Below are 16,235 nucleotides of genomic sequence, written 5' to 3'. Positions count from 1 at the left end.
CCTCTGCTGTCAAATGACAAACAGCAGACACTGAAAGACTAGCCTCGGAATAGGTAACAGATTGGATTTCTGGAACGTAAAAATAATAATAGTTAAACTGTGTGACTAGTGCCTGTGACCATCTCCTGGCGGTGTGCCAATGCAAAGTCTGAGACTCTGCTTTGATCAAGAGAACATCCAGTGGGAAAGATGGTCATCACTCCTCTGGACTTCAAAAGAGCAGCCACGACTGGTATCATTTTTGTGAACACTCATTGAGCAGTCACCACAAAAAAACAGAACATGTAATTGACAATGGTGGGCACTGACTCGCAAATCTGAGAAGGCATTGGTGAACTTGGAATGAAGCATGCAGGTAATCATTCTTGCCATCCATGGACACCATGTAATTTTCCCATTACAGGTCACTGACGATGGATCTTAAAGACTTTTCTATGAGCCTGTGCACACGAATAGGTGTGTTGAGCGTCTCAAAAAGCGCTTAAAGAACTTTTTTGGTATTTGAACCAAAACAAGTTCAGAAACCTGTGTTCTACTGGTACAGAGATAAATCACACCAACTGTGAACTGCTAGTCGCATTGCCTGGAACGTTACCCGTTTCACAGGAAACCGGATAGTGCAAAAACACTGAGGCGGTGCTCTGTGGAGATCATGGATGTATCCCTAAATCCATAATGCCCCTCAAACAGGAAATTGAAGTGGAAATTAACTTATACCTATATAGAAGCAGACAGGCTCAGTCAGCAGACATTATAGGGTAGGCCAGTGGTTCTCTCAAACTCGGTCCTCAGGACCCCACACAGTTCATGTTTTGCAAGTCACCCAGCAGGTGCACAGGTGTATTCATTACTCACTGACACATTTTAAAAGATCCACAGATGGAGCTAATTATTTCACTTGTGATATGTGAGGAGACCTGGAAAACATGCACTGTTTGGGGTCCTGAGGACCGAATTTGAGAACCTGTGGGGTAGACAGAATGCCCATCATGCAGACTGCTTGCCTGAGTGCGTGGCCTTTGAGATCAACCAAAAATCTTTCAATAGAAATAATGCAAAAGGACTGAAGCAGAGTCTTCTGTGCTTTAGCAAATTTACTAGGCTTTGACTGGCTAACAACCTGATCCAAATCAGGAACGAATCAGAAGTTGGCTTAAAAAGGCAAAAGAATCCATATTTTTTCAGGCTGCATCCATCCCTTAAGCCTTGAGCTTGGCGAGCGGAGAACAATGAAGATTAAATCCTAGCCCCAAATGGACTAGTATCCAGAGATTTGTCAACCAAACATTTATACATCTCCTGGATGTGTTCCGCCACGGTCATTAATTCAACCTAGACTTCTGACTGTAATGCTTCCAAAAGTTTCTCTAAATACTTTTCCACTACCTTGTTAATCCAAGCCGAGGTTAAATTCTGTATCAATGAAGCAACAACTGCTACACAATTAGATTTAAGAATGGTCTGTAATGTCTTCATTCCACAGTATTCTTAAAAGCTGTGACATTCAGAAAAGGTATAACTGTGGCCTTAGATAATTGCGCTATAGAGGAATCCACTCTAGATGAAATATCCCATATATTTGTGTTCCCCTACAATAAGAAAAAAAGGGTCTGTAACCTGCAAGTAAAATGAAAATGACATAGGGGTTGTGGTCAATGCCTTGCAGAGCAATTCTTCTAACTGCTCGGGAGGTAGGAACTCAACTGATTTTTCTTCCTTTTAAAACAGCATATTGCCAGACCCCACTGACTCCTCGCTGTGAAAATGCTGGCAACTGATCATACTAAATCATAAACCCCATGCCATCAGTCAGGGAGCCGGTGCGACTTATGCAATTTTTCTAAATGTCATTTGAAGCTCCCTTACATAAACCATAGGTTTAGTAAAGTTTCATGGACATGTAAGAAACTATGGCCCTCATTCAGAGCCGTACGCTCTGAGCAGAGCGCACGCTCTGAATGAGGGCCGCCCTCCCTAAAAATGGAGCGTCCTCCTGGACACTCTTATAGCTGTGGGTCACCACCCACAGCCTATACGAGCGTGCAGTTTGATGGCCGCGATGGTCGTGACCATCGAAACTGCGAGCCGGAGCCTGCGGTTGAGGTTTTCAACCGCAAGGCCCGGAGTGATTTTGGCTCTATCAGAGCCAAAATCACTCCCACTGATATCACTAGTGATGTCAGTCGGAGTGATTTTGGCTCTATCAGAGCCAAAATCACTCCCACTGACATCACTAGTGATGTCAGTGGGCCGGCTTCTGACGGGAGGCGTTTCCTTGGGAACGCCCCCGTCAGGGAGGCACGCGCCCGGCACGCCCACCAAAGGGGGCGTGCTGTCAATCAACATCGACAGCACGCCCCCTTTGATCAGACACAACGAGCGAAGGACTTTCCTTCGCTCGCCGCGTCTGGCGCATGCGCACGACGGAGCTCCCTCCGTCGTGCGCATGCTCAGTGCAGAACATCGACCCACTTGCGAGCGGACAGCCGCTCGCGAGTGGGTCTGAATCAGGGCCTATGATCGATAGGGAGCCTAAGGAGATAGTGCTACAAATATACACATTTCGAAATACTATCTTTAGCCTGCAAGCAAGAAGACATTCTTTATGTAATGTCAATTCACCTTTCACCAAATCTTTAAGTAATGGGTAAAACGTTTATGCATTGGAAATATTGCATCATCATCATCATCTTGCTTTGTAATGATTACTTACTTTAAGAATTTCATCCACGCAGCTCACATCACCAGATGCAGAAGCCTGAAATAATAAATGGACAACAACTTGTGATATAAACATTACAGAATTGCATGCCTTTGCGGATTGTAAAGACATTATACTCAATATTTTGACTTTATGGTGCTGTTTACGTTTCAAAGGTTTCTACTAATCAATGGATTTATTTTCAAACTAGAATCAGTGTACGGCAATCTATGGACAATGAAAAAGTAAATTGCCTTTAGAGGTGATTAAGCCTATATTGCAAAGCTTTTCCATTGCATAGAAGGCATGGCAAAATATAATGACTACTAAAACAATGTAATCGCAAGCTACTTCTCATGCCAACCCAAGGTAGAGCGCGTTTGAAGCAAGCTACAGAACTGACTAGTCCTCATGTCAACCCAAGCTACAACACTGGTCTCATGTCAATGCAAGCTACTTCAATAAGTCTAATGTTGTTGCAAGATACAGAGCTGGCTATGTCTCATGTTGGCCCAAACAACATAACTGACAAGGTCTCATGTCGACACACGCTACGTCACCAGGTCCCATGTTGCTGAAAGCTACGGCGCTGTCTAGGTCACAAGCTAATACAAACACTGTGCTGGATGGGTCTCATGTCCACCCAAGCTACAGAACTGGCAGGGTCTCATGTCAATGCGAGCTACTTTCCCAAGTCTCATGTTGCTGAAAGCTACAGCGCTGTCTAGGTCTCAAGCTAACACAAACACTCTGTGCTGGATGGGTCTCATGTCCACCCAAGCTACAGAACTCTCTAGGTATCATGACAATGCAAGCTATTTCACAAAGTCTTATGGTGACGCAAGTTACAGCGCCAGCTAGGCCTCATGTTGACGGAAGCTACTTCTCCAAGTCTCATATCAACACAAGATACAGGGCTAGCTAGGTCTCATTTTAACTCCACTACTAAAATTTGGTTGTACTTGGACATTGCTATGATTAGGTTTAACGTTGTCACGTCCAGTACTATTGAGAGCTTTTTACAAAGACCCAGCCAATATTACAGCTTGGTTATAATGAAGATACAGCCAACATTTAGGATTAAGCTTTAAGTGAACAAAACCACTGTTTCCTTACACTGTTGTATGGAAGGTATTTCAATATTTCTTTACAAATATATAGCTCTTCCCAAAACTCAGCTCAGTGCTTACATTCAAAATACTCTAATAAGGGCAATACCATCAAAATAAAGTGATAAGAAAACAGGTTTTAAGGGAATGAAATGTTGTAACCTTTGAATAAGGACAAAGATGGTTTTCGGATACACTAGGCAATAATTTTGTTATATATGCCATTGTTTACTTGGGAAAGAAGCGTTTAAAATGTACGTAAATCGATTGGAACAACCCTTTTAAGGATGAGCAATGCAGATTCATGGAGGGACAAGTATATATGGTAAATTGGGGGTTGTCCTAGTAAGGCGTAAGAAAAAGACTAAAAAAATAAATTAAAAAAACACTTATTTCAGAAGACACGACAGGCAGGCAGTAATAACTTACATCCAAAGGCTGGGAAGGCATTTTTAACTTCGTTAAATTTGCTTTGTTATTTGATTTCAGCTCACTCATGCTATTGCCTTGAGACTGACTGCTGTAGTGTTCAGTGGACAGCTTTGGTTCCATTGACTCTGGCCCATCCATAGGTCGTACATAAGCTGTAGGTTTTTGCAGCATTGAACTAGACTTGGACATCAGAGACGGGGGAAATGCTTGTGAAGAGTGTTGTCCACTTGAAAATGAAGGTGCTCGAGAAGGTGAGTCCCAGTTAGCATCTGGGTCCCTTGGAGATTTGGAGCGTGGACGATCCTTGCTGTGATGATCATTCCCATGGGAACGGGAATGGCTAGAACTTAACGCAGACTGCTTTGCTGGGCTAATAGAACGAGATTTGGAGTGTTCTGACCCGTGTTGACCCTTTTTACGGCTACTACTGTAGGACTCCCTATCATGCCTTTGACTGCTGCTGTTGCCACTGCTGCTTCTGCTGTGCCCTCCTTGTGTACCAGATGAGGAACGTTTCTGGGACTGAGAAGAAGTGCTGGGTGCAGGCCCAACAGGAGTCCATTTACTGCTCTGGTGAGAATTACTATGTCTCTGATCACCAAAGAAACCCTGTCCAGATTTATCATCAGGAGGTGGTGGAGGAACAGCGTGCTTGGGAATGCCAATTGGCGAAGGGCGGTCACTTATCATATCCTTCATTTCATCGTAGTTTCCAAGCATGCTCTGGATTCGGTTTGATAATTTATCTTCCTTACTTGTCTAAAATAGACAAAAGACAAAACAAATACATCAGAATTTTTGGCTTCACTACAAAAATGTTTACACAATTAAATAATAATATTGAAACAATTCTAAATTATTTGCAGGCTTGCTAATAATTATGCAGGGTTTTCTCTCAGTCTTCCCCCACCTATCCATCTCTCTCCCCCAATCCTGCTGTCTCACCCTATTCTTCCCCCTCTTGTCTCTCCCTATACTTCCCATCTGCCCCTATTCATACCGTCTTTATTTCCTCTTTCCTCCCTCCCATTTGTATCACCCATCATCCAAGTCTTCTCTTATCCGGTCTGTCCACCTCCACTCCTCTATCTGTTCTCTCCCTTTCCCCTGTTGCTGTCTTTGTCCTCCTGTCCCTTACTATCCCCATATAGACAACAAAGCCGACTGTGCTTTACTTCACAGAATTAAACTCTGCAAGCCCTGCCATTTATTCTGCCCAAGCTTGACTTGGTGTGGAATGTCACCCATTACTCCTGCTGTGCCTCATCTGTGGGAGGGTGGTGGTGCATTACATGACCGACCGACATCAGAAAAGAGGCGGGCTGGGGTTGAGGGGAAAAATTACAAGGCAGGTGGAATTGAGGACAGGGGGAGGTGGCTTGGCCACTGCAGCAATACAGGGCTGTGCCAAGGAGGGTTTTTAGAGGGGGCTGCGCATGCAGGTGACAGGTCTTGGATTGGGGAGACACACTGCTAGTGACCGAGTATTGGGGAGAGGGGCCATCTGTGTTCTAGCAGCCAGTGACAAGAAACTTAATCCCGTCTCTAATGCACAATTGTGGAGACAGAATTTAAATCATTACTATAATAGATATTGTTACTACTTAAAAGCAAGGAACTTGAAAACTTATGTAAAAGCAACATATTCAACCTACACTAAATTCTATATCAGTCCATTTATTGAAGGACGGCTGTTATACAACAAAACAAACACCACAGAAAGATAGCAGTTAGATGGAGTCTCTAACAGACAGTAGTTTCAGGTTACTACTTAGACAAGGATTAGTTTAATCCCTGTTCCCAGTCTGTTTGCATTAACAAAGATGGAAAATGTATAGCAAGATACCCAGAAACATTAATGTATATTACAAAATATATTGTGTGTCCTTAAGTATTAACATATTTCAAAAAAATAAACTTTTTTTTCTTTCCTGCAAAAACAGATATTATGCAGTAATAAATAAATTTAAAAAAAATGTCTTCATACAAGGAGGCCATTAAAATAAAATATCATAAGATGGCGTATATAACACTTATCTTCTTGTCATGTGGTGTTTTCAAATCAAAGAGGAGGGAGAGAACAGTTCAGAAGAGAATCTTCAGAAAGGAAGAAATAAACTGTACTTAGCCAAGACAGACTACGGGCTTATGTAATATAGCTTGCCACTTCCAGCTGCTGCTGGAACTCCTGCGAGTCATCTCTTATTTTTAAAGTGGCTATCATTTTAAAAAGGCAAAACCAAGCTGGTTTTACCTTTAAATTGATTGCCACTTTAAAACTACAGGAAGACTCGCAGGAGTTCCCTCAGCGGCTGAAAGTCGCAAGCTAATACATAAACCTCCACATCTGTTCCTTTAGATCTCTAGGCTACACTCTTAACATAAATGCCCATAATTTCTATATTAAATGCATGTTAAAGAAATATTTCTAAATAATTCCATGCTTACTTAATTCTAAAGACAACAGTTTTTCTAGTGAGCATAATGCTTATATATGAAAAACAATTGAGACACATCATAAGAACATTTTAGTAACCTAAACAAACCTGGACAATCACATCAAAGATTCAGAGAAGCAGCCATGAAGACAACAAAATGGTCTATTTTTAACACACAACAAATAAGACAATTCAATAAAACTGTCTAAAATACAGGTATAAAATAATTGGCAAAAAAAAAAAAAAAAGCTTCCTCAAATCAAGATAAATAACCCAAAAAAATATATGACGTTTGTGAACCTCTTCATCAATCCGGAAGCAATTAAATTTGGAGGGACTGGAATTTCACTGATGCATTATGTACACAGACTACCTGCCGCCAAGTCAGGACATGAAACGTGCTGTACAACACGTGTGCTTCAATACTAAAATGACAAAACAACCCTGATGAAACCCTGCCCTATTAGTCATGAAACTTCATTGTAGCAGGAGCTGTCAAGTACAACTTTGAGTGCAATAAAACATGCACATTTGTGTACAGAGACAGGGCCATTTGTGTCTACAGTGACCATTTGTAACGGATATCGAGAACTGTATAAAAGATATAGGAATATTGATGTAATCCAGCTGAAAAATTTCCGCCTATGAGCCAAAAATATTTTATATTTAACACACTTACAACTTTATAAGGTTCAGCAAAGAGAGGAGAGGTAGATGGAAAGGCCTCTTCGCCCTGCTGGATTTCTTGATTTCGCCTTTCCCTTTCTTTCATACGCAGCACGTTCCGTTCTTCACGGTTCATATTGCTAAAACAGAAGGAGAGAAACAATCTCAAAGTAAAAACTAATGTCACCAGATAGCTAGCCCATTAGCTCTGCAATTACAAACTACTTCAGAATGTGAACTTAAAGGTTTCATTTTGCCAAAAGTGTAGCAGAACCCCATTCACATGCTGTAGCCTAAATATACAAAGAAAATAGGTAGAATGTAATGATGAGGGTTCCTTCACACATGCTCTGGGAGGATGGATAAACAAACGTGTGCCTAGAATGCATTATAGTGAGCCCACTTTTCATGCGCTCTTCTCAGTACAATCAATTTCTGAACAATCGGTTGTGACTCACTCCAAAATAAGAAGAGCAACATAAAAAGTTGAGAATGCAAACGGTGAGAATGAGCCCATAACAACCCATTGTTTCTAATTTCAACTCGCTTTTCCGGCATTAGTGGTTGAATAGTGCATTAACAACGTATAGGTGTGAGCGTGCACAGAAAGGTTGTAAGTCTAGAAACGAGGTTATGTATTGACAGTATCCTAGATAAATGTGCACTTGTTTAGGAATGTTGCTATGGTTGGAAAAGAAGTACAGTCACAGAAATAATAGTAAGCTGTAAGACTATGCAGTGATGCTTACATTTAGCCAGCCTTCTAACTGGGGTGACAAGCAAGCTCACATTAATTTTACAGCAAAACTATATTTTCAGTTAAAAAGTACAATGGACAAATATACCCTGATTACACTATAATAATGACAGACTGAAAAATCCAGCACAAAAAATAGTAAATAAGTATCTGTACTTTGGGGCCATAATATTATACGAGTAGAAAATGATTAAAAAAAAAAAAAATATATATATATATATAGGTCAATATAGTGTCAGATTATTACTACATATGCCGTAGAGTGTAATGGAGTAAGCGATTTGTGTGCATGTTGTTCTGTCTTGCCATTTTCAGCTAAAGTTTAAGTGTAGCTGTTACCAGCAGATATTAACGGGGAATTCAATTAGGTGCGAGTTTGTAATAGGCATCAAACTCCCATACTTCACCTTCATGCGCGTCACCCGAGGTATGTACAATTCAATTAGAAATGACAGTTCGCACTACTCGCAGTGAAACTGTGAAATTTGTCCAAAAATTAAAAAAAAGGGAAAATAGCATAAGTGGGGAGACCTTCCTGGACCCCAAAAAAGTTACAACTTTGTTAACAGATTCATATAGAAGACTAAGTGGGCATAAGGAAAGTACTGTACGCTTTAAAAAGGTGACAAATGGCTGATGTGATTTTTTTTTTTTTTTATAAAAAGTAAAATAATGTAAAAAGCTGTAGAATTTCATTTAATTACAAAAGAATTAAACGGAAAATGAAAAAAAAATAAGTAGAAAAAAAATATGCTTTTGGACTAATCTGAAATTAGACTTTAAAAAAATGTAACAAAAAAAAGTTATAAAAAGCAATTATTTTTTTCATTGAAATAAACACATTAAATTTGGGGTGCATTATTTAGCTAAAAAAAAAAAAAAACTTATTTTGGGGTATTTGTCATCCCAAAAATTACTTATTGGTCCAATTAAGCGAATTGAAAACTTCCAAATGCCTAATTAGACATTAGAGGGGTGTCCAAGGGGTTCTGAAGCAAGTCCTGACATTTTCATCTTAAAATAAAGATTTTCCCTACCTTTTCACCTGCTCAGGGGGGTGCGAACAAAAACATGCAAATTTACTCTGAAAAAGAAATGCAAGTTTGGAATTGAATTGCAAATATAATTTGCAATGTGAATTTTCCATGAATTCGCCTTGCGCACCTAATTGAATTCCCCCCTAAGTATGCAATGATTTAGGCACTAATTGTCATGAAAATGCAGCCCATCAGTTCACTGAAAACAAATGACATCACTAAAGTGATGTTACACTGCAGACCCTGGCTCTAAAACCAGTTTAAATTTTAATGCCCACAATACCCACGAATACATTAACAGTACTATGAATCAAAGCATTTTAGAGATAAAGCCCCTACAAAAATACACTCTAGAAATGAACTGTTTTTAGTATCATTTGATGTATAATTAGAACTGAATAATGTATATGGAAATGTAATCAGTTTAAACAGATCTTAGGTAGTATAATAGATCTACTTAAATATCCTGTTCTTTCATAACGCATAAAACTAGATTTAATCCAATGTGTACAATACACAATTACAAAAAGGTATGTGACAACTTTCTGTAGAATCCAGTTAAGTTTAAATTAAATACAATGATTTGTATAAATCTCGTCACAAACACAAAACCATCTACAAAAAGCAATCCAGACTCCACAAAATTGTTCTAAAAAATTAATCAATCCAACTTCACACACAACTTTAGACCTAATCTTCTGTCCATCATATAATCACTACAGATCAGAAAGCTACATTTTCACTTTCCACTTGCACAGGAATTACCCACCTGCTGCACAATACTTATTACATATGTTGTTTACCAGTAGAAAATTATGTTGGGCAATCACATTTATATCGTAGCATATATTTTACTTTATTCAGTACATTGGAATCACCCCCTTCTCTGAAAAGAAAGTAAGTTGGTGGGGGACGACAACATAGCATCTACTGTGCATGTGTGTTCAGCTGGTAGTATACGAGGGTTGTGCAATAAGTTTCTGGATGTGCAGTGCATAGGTAGACAAAATCTGACTGACTGACTGACTGACTATCTGGTTGTGAACTGTAAAATGCTTGTGAAGTTTCAGGGTACAAAACCGTATAGATTTAAGCAGCACTTCACAGCAAAGAAGTCAGCTTGTTCACTTCCTTCACAAATGCGACAGCAGGAGAGTTTTGACCGACTGCAAGCTGCTTCTGGGGAGGAGGCACAGTCCCGAACCACTGTTTCACGGGTTTGCAGAATTTTGAGTGTGGGAGGAGGACCCTGGAAGACGAAGAGCACTACAGCCGATCTGTTTCCACCATCACTGAGGAAAACATTGCTGCCATGGGCCATAGTTGAGGTGGACGCCAGAATGACTGTGGCCCAGTTAGAGGAGCTAGGCCTCTCATCGGGAACCATTTGCTCTATACTCCACAAAAAGCTTGGCCTGAGCAAGGTTTCTGCATGCTGGGTGCCCCATCAGCTGACTCGAGAGTAGGAGGCCTGGGTTAATTGGAGCCACAACATGCTGGCCATTTTCGATTATGGCCGCTCAAACTCTGTCTGGGAGATCATCAGTGGCGGTGAATCCTGTATCTACAGCTTCGACCCCAAGACCAAACAAACAGTCGGCCCAGTGCACCCCAGCTGGAGGTGTACCACAACAGAAGTTCCGACAAGAGCCAGCTAGAGCCAAGCAGATGGTGGATGTTTTTGTGGCCAAGATTGGTCATTTAGACATTGTACCACTCATGCAGCAGCGCATAGTCACTGGGGACTGGTACACCAACCATTGCTGGTAGCCATTTCCAGGCGTCATCTAAGAATTTGCGCTCGTGGTGCCTTTCTCCATCACGTCATAGCACCTACCCAAAAGTGGTAGGTTTTCTGACCCATGACCACATCCAGGAGCATGGCCCCCTGCGACTTCATTGTGCATCCACAAATCAAGCACAAAATGTGTGGGATTCATTTTGAGCCACCAGAACTGGTCCAGCTGGATCACCAAGTGGTTTGAGCACATGCAACTTTGCACAGACTCCTCTGACGAATACTTTAAAAAATATGAGTTATGGTAGACTTACCATTGATAACACTTTCTTCGAGGTCCATAGGGTCCACAGGGATACCATGGGAATAATGTGGTTGGAGTGAACCAGGCACCAAACAGTTAAGCTTCAGCTCCCAGGATGCCTCATGGTCATCCTCCATATATACCCCGCCCTCGGCCAAAGGCATTCAGTTCTGTAAACAAGCCCAGGCAGGAGAAGGAAAGAGGAGAAGGAAGAACAATCATACACCAAAAATACTCACAGAAATGAGGGAATCCGTGACCGAAAGAAAAATTGCCCAGTGCAACCAGGTGCGTCAGCATGGGTGCTCTGTGGACCCTATGGACCTCGAAGAAAAAGTTATCAATAACAGAGTCTACCATAACTCCGTTTCTTCTTCAGGGTCCATAGAGATCCACAGGGATACCCAGGGGATGTCCTAAAGCAGTTCCCCTAAGGGTGGGGGACGCTCCTCAGCAGAAAGGAGAACTCGTCGCCCAAAGGAAGCATCCCGAGAGGCAAAAGTACCAAAGGTATAAAACCTAAGAAAAGTGTGGACAGAAGACTACATGGCTGCCTTGCACAATTGTTCAGCAAAGGCACCACGACTAAACACCCACGATGGCCCCACAGACAGAGTAGAATGTGCCGTCACCGTGTTTGAGACAGGGAGATCAGCTTGCGTGTACACTTGATAGTCATGCGTAACCATCGAGCCAGAGTCGGTTTGTTAGCTGGCCATCCTCGTTTGTGAAAACCATATAGCACAAAAAGAGCATCTGATTTTCTAACAGAGTTTGTACGCTCCACATATATATGGAGAGCATGAACCACATCCAGGGAGGCAAACCTACAGAAAGGTCTGAAGACTGAAAAGCTGGAACCACAATCTTTTCATTCACATGAAAATGGGACACTACCTTAGGAAGGTAACCCTCCCCTGTACGGAGAACAGCTCTATCCTGGGGAAAAAAAAACAAACAAAAATGGGGAGCGACAAGAAAGCGTTGCTTAATCAGAGACACTGCATGCAGAAGAATTAGCGAGGAGAAAAAGTGTCTTTGCTGTCAATCATTTCAAATCAGTCCAGAGGTTCAAAAGGAGGAGCTTGTAGCCCTTTGAGAAACAAAGACATATGGGTGGCTGAACTCAGAGAACCCCCTGAAAGAAAACTAACATCCGGCAAAGAAGCAATCTTTCTCTGGAACCAGACTGACAGTGTAGAAACCCGGAATCTCAGGGTGGCCAGGCGGAGACCAAGGTCTAAGCCAGCCTGGAGAAAAGAAAGTACCCAGGAAATCCTAAAAACCTTAGGGCCATACTTTGTGGCCAAAGAGTGCCAAAAGACTGCAAAACTCTGTAATAGATGCGAGCAGAGGAAGGTTTTCGTGCCCTAAGCATCGTTTGAATCACACAGTTGGAGAAACCTTTGGCTCTAAAGATGGAAGACTCAAGAGTCACGCCATCAAAGACAGACGGGGTAAGTCCGGATGTAGGCAGGGATCCTGCGCTAACAGATCCGGCCATAGAGGAAGAGGAAACGGAGTGTCTATGGATAGATTCCAAATGTCGGTGAACCAATGACATCTGGGCCACGCAGGAGCCACTAGTATTACAGTTACGCCTTCCTGCTTGAATTTCCAGAAGACACTTGGGAGAAGGGAAATCAGAGGAAAGAGACAGGCCAGTTTGAAGTCCTCTCTTACTGCCAGTGGGTCAACTAAGGCGGCTAAGGGGTCTTTGGTCCTGGACCCGTACCTGGGGAACTTTTGGTTGTGACCTGATTCCATGAGGTCTATGTCAGGTAGGCCCCATTTGTTCACTAGGAGTTGAAAAAAAACCCAGGTGGAGAGCCAACTCTCCGGCATGTATGCCCTGACGACTTAGGAAGTCCATTTCCCAGTTGAAGACTCCCAGGATGAATATTGCCGAGATAGTTGGAAGATAACGTTCTGCCCAGATCAGAATGTTTGTCACTTCCCTCATGGCTGCGTGACTTTGCATGCCTCCTTGATAATTGAGATGATTGAGGCTACTGTGGTCGCGTTGTCGGACTGTATCTGGACCAGCCTGCCCTGAAGCAGGTCCTGTGCCATGAGGAGTGCTTTATATACTGCTCGAAGATCCAGACTGTTTATGGGCAGATGACTTTCCCGATTTGTCCATCTTCCCTGAAAAGTGTGACGACCTCTTACTGCCCCCCCATCTGCGAAGACTGGCATCCGTGGTGAGAAGCACCCAATTTGGAAACCAGAATGGGCGCCCTTTGTCTAGAGGATCCTTTTGGAGCCACCACAAGAGACAAACCTCCGTGAGAAGGATCCTCTAGGACTTGATTAGATGATACTGTCCATTCCAGTGGGGGAGAATCAATTTTAGCAGAGACCTGGAGTAGAATCAAGCATATGCCACCATGTCAAAGGTGGATACCATTGACCCCAGGATCTGCATCGCTGATAGAATGGATACCCTTCGATTGCGTAGCATTTTGCAAATTCGCAATGATAGGGCCGCAATCTTGTCCTCTGGCAGGAACACCCTTTGTGCCTAAGAATCCAGAAATGCCCCCAGATGTACCATCCTCTGTGTTGGAGAAAGAGAATTTCTTCCAATTGAGGATCCAGCCGTGCGTCTGTAGACAGGCCAAGGTCAGTTCGAGATGGTGTTGTAGAACAGCTGGAGACTGTGCCAATATCAGAAGATCGTCCAGATACGGTAGTATTTTGATTCCCTGATGCCTGAGGTAGGCCGTCATAACCACCATTGTTTTGGTTAAGACCAAAAGAGCCGTTGATAGACCAAAGGGCAGTGCCTGAAATTGGTACACGGATGCAGTTAAGGGTTTTCAGATTTAGAATAGGGCGATGAGACCCATTCCATTTCTGAACCAAAAATAGATTGGAATAATAACCCCTTCCTTGTTGACCCACAGGAACCAGGCTTATCACCCTGACCTGCAGCAGGGCATAAATCGTCTCCTGGAGGGCGAAGGCCTTGACAGAATCTGATGAGAGAGTTGTGCAAAGAAAAACTTCTGGGAAGGATGCCTCCGGAAAGTGAAGGCATATCCCTGAGAAACCACTTATCGGACCCAGGCGTCTGTTGTTGTTTGATGCCAGTAGTCCAAAAACTGAAGAAGTCGGCCTCCCACCCGGGATCCCCCAGGAGGAGGCCCGCCCCATCAGGCAGAGGGTTTGTTGCCCAGCTTAGAAGCTGGACATCTAGTCGGCCAGGACCTTTTAGTTTGTTACTTGGTTGCCCTGCGAGAACTAGACAGCCTAGAGGAAGACTGTCCTATTGCTCGTCCCCTGAGGATGAAAGGACCAAAAAGTAAACTGCCTAGCCTTCAACGTAGCTGTTGATGGCAGACCTGCATATTTTTAAGCTGCCAGAGTAGCTGTTATCTTATCTAACTTTGCTCCAAAAAGTATAATCCCAAAAAAGGTAAGGATTCCAGAGCCTTCTTTGACCCTGTATCTGCTTTCCAGGACCTTAACCAAAGGGCCCTAAGAGCAACAACCAAAGCTACCGATGCTTTAGAAGCCCAGAATCTATTGCAGCTTCTTCCAAATAGAAGGCCGCTTGCCATATGTGGGAGATATTAGTCAGCTGTTCTCTGGTAGCATTTGGTAGAGTATCTTCCAATGCCTCCGTCCATTCTTCAACAGCCTTGCCTACCCAAGCCCCAGCCATAGTTGGTCGAGTAACAGCTCCAGATGATGAAAATACTGCTTTAAAAGACATTTTTACATTTTCCTATCTGTAGGATCTTTAAGAGAATATGCTGATGGAATAGGCAACGTAGCATTCCTGACTAAATGTGTCACATGAGCATCCACAGTAGGAAGGATTTCCCACTTAGTAAATTCAGTAGCTGGAAAAGGATACAGTGCATCTGTAAAGTATTCACAACACTTCACTTTTTCCACATTTTATGTTACAGCCTTATTCCAAAATGGAATAAATTCATTTTTGTCCTCAAAATTCTACACACAAACACCCATAATGACAACATGTAAAAAGTTGAGTGTTTTGCAAATTTAATAAAAAAAAAAAAAAAAAAAACACTAAGAGAGCACATGTACATAAGTATTCACAACCTTTGCCATGAAGCTCAAAATTGAGCTCAGGTGCATCCTGTCTCCACTGATCAATTAAGCTGTGGTAAATTCAGTTGATTGGACATGATTTTGAAAGGCATACACCTGTTATATAAGGTCCCACACTTGACAGTGCATGTCAGAGCACAAACCAAGCATGAAGTCCAAGGAATTGTCTCGGTGCACAAATCTGGGGAAGGGTACAGAAAAATATCTGCAACTTTGAAGGTCCCAATGAGCACAGTGGCCTCCATAATCTGTAAAAGTTCGGAAACACCAGGACTCTTCCTAGAGTTGGCCGGCCTTCTAAACTGAGCAATCGGGGGAGAAGGGCCCTAGTCAGGGAGGTGACCAAGTACCCGATGGTCACTCTGTCACAGCTACAGCATTCCTCTGTGGAGAGAGGAGAACCTTCCAGAAGGACAACCATCTCTGCAGCAATCCACCAATCAGGCCTGTATGGTAGAGTGGCCAGATGGAAGCCACTCCTTAGTAAAAAGCACATGGCAGCCCACCTGGAGTTTGCCAAAATGCACCTGAAAGACTCTCAGACCATGATGAGACAAAGATTGAACTCTTTGGCGTGAATGCCAAGTGTTATGTTTGGAGCAAACCAGGCACTGCTCATCACCAGGCCAATACCATCCCTACAGTGAAGCATGGTGGTGGCATAATGCTGTGGGGATCTTTTTCAGCAACAGGAACTGGGAGACTAGTCAGGATAGAGGGAAAGATGAATGCAGCAATGTACAGAACATCCTGGATGAAAACCTGCTCCAGAACGCTCTTGACCTCAGACTGGGGCGACGGTTCATCTTTCAGCAGGACAACGACCCTAAGCACACAGCCAAGATATCAAAGTAGTGGCTTCAGGACAACTCTGAATGTCCTTGAGTGGCCCAGCCAGAGCCCAGACTTGAATCCAATTGAATATCTCTGTAGAGATCTGAAAATGGTTGTGCACCGACACTTCCCA

The 16,235-nt window shown here is 42.7% G+C and overlaps 1 protein-coding gene across 6 annotated transcripts in view; it reads right to left on the bottom strand.

Moving 5' to 3' along the window:
• AFF4 (ALF transcription elongation factor 4) overlaps positions 1–16,235 on the bottom strand; it is a 113,888-nt gene that overhangs the window by 44,013 nt on the left and 53,640 nt on the right. For all 6 annotated transcript variants that reach the window (XM_088444123.1, XM_088444127.1, XM_088444125.1 and 3 more), the window contains exons 3-5: positions 7,360–7,486; positions 4,240–5,001; positions 2,714–2,758 (exon numbers count right to left, since the gene is read on the bottom strand). In XM_088444123.1, the coding sequence (XP_088300249.1) occupies positions 2,714–2,758; positions 4,240–5,001; positions 7,360–7,482 (930 nt within the window). In that variant the 5' untranslated portion in view covers positions 7,483–7,486. The remainder of the gene's footprint in view (positions 1–2,713; positions 2,759–4,239; positions 5,002–7,359; positions 7,487–16,235) is intronic.

This window comes from Taudactylus pleione, unplaced genomic scaffold (assembly GCF_031769625.1).
Source record: "Taudactylus pleione unplaced genomic scaffold, aTauple2 ptg000349l, whole genome shotgun sequence".
Classification (NCBI taxonomy): domain Eukaryota; kingdom Metazoa; phylum Chordata; class Amphibia; order Anura; family Myobatrachidae; genus Taudactylus; species Taudactylus pleione.
Note: the sequence above shows the minus strand (reverse complement) of the source record. Positions and strands in the feature narration are given on the sequence as shown.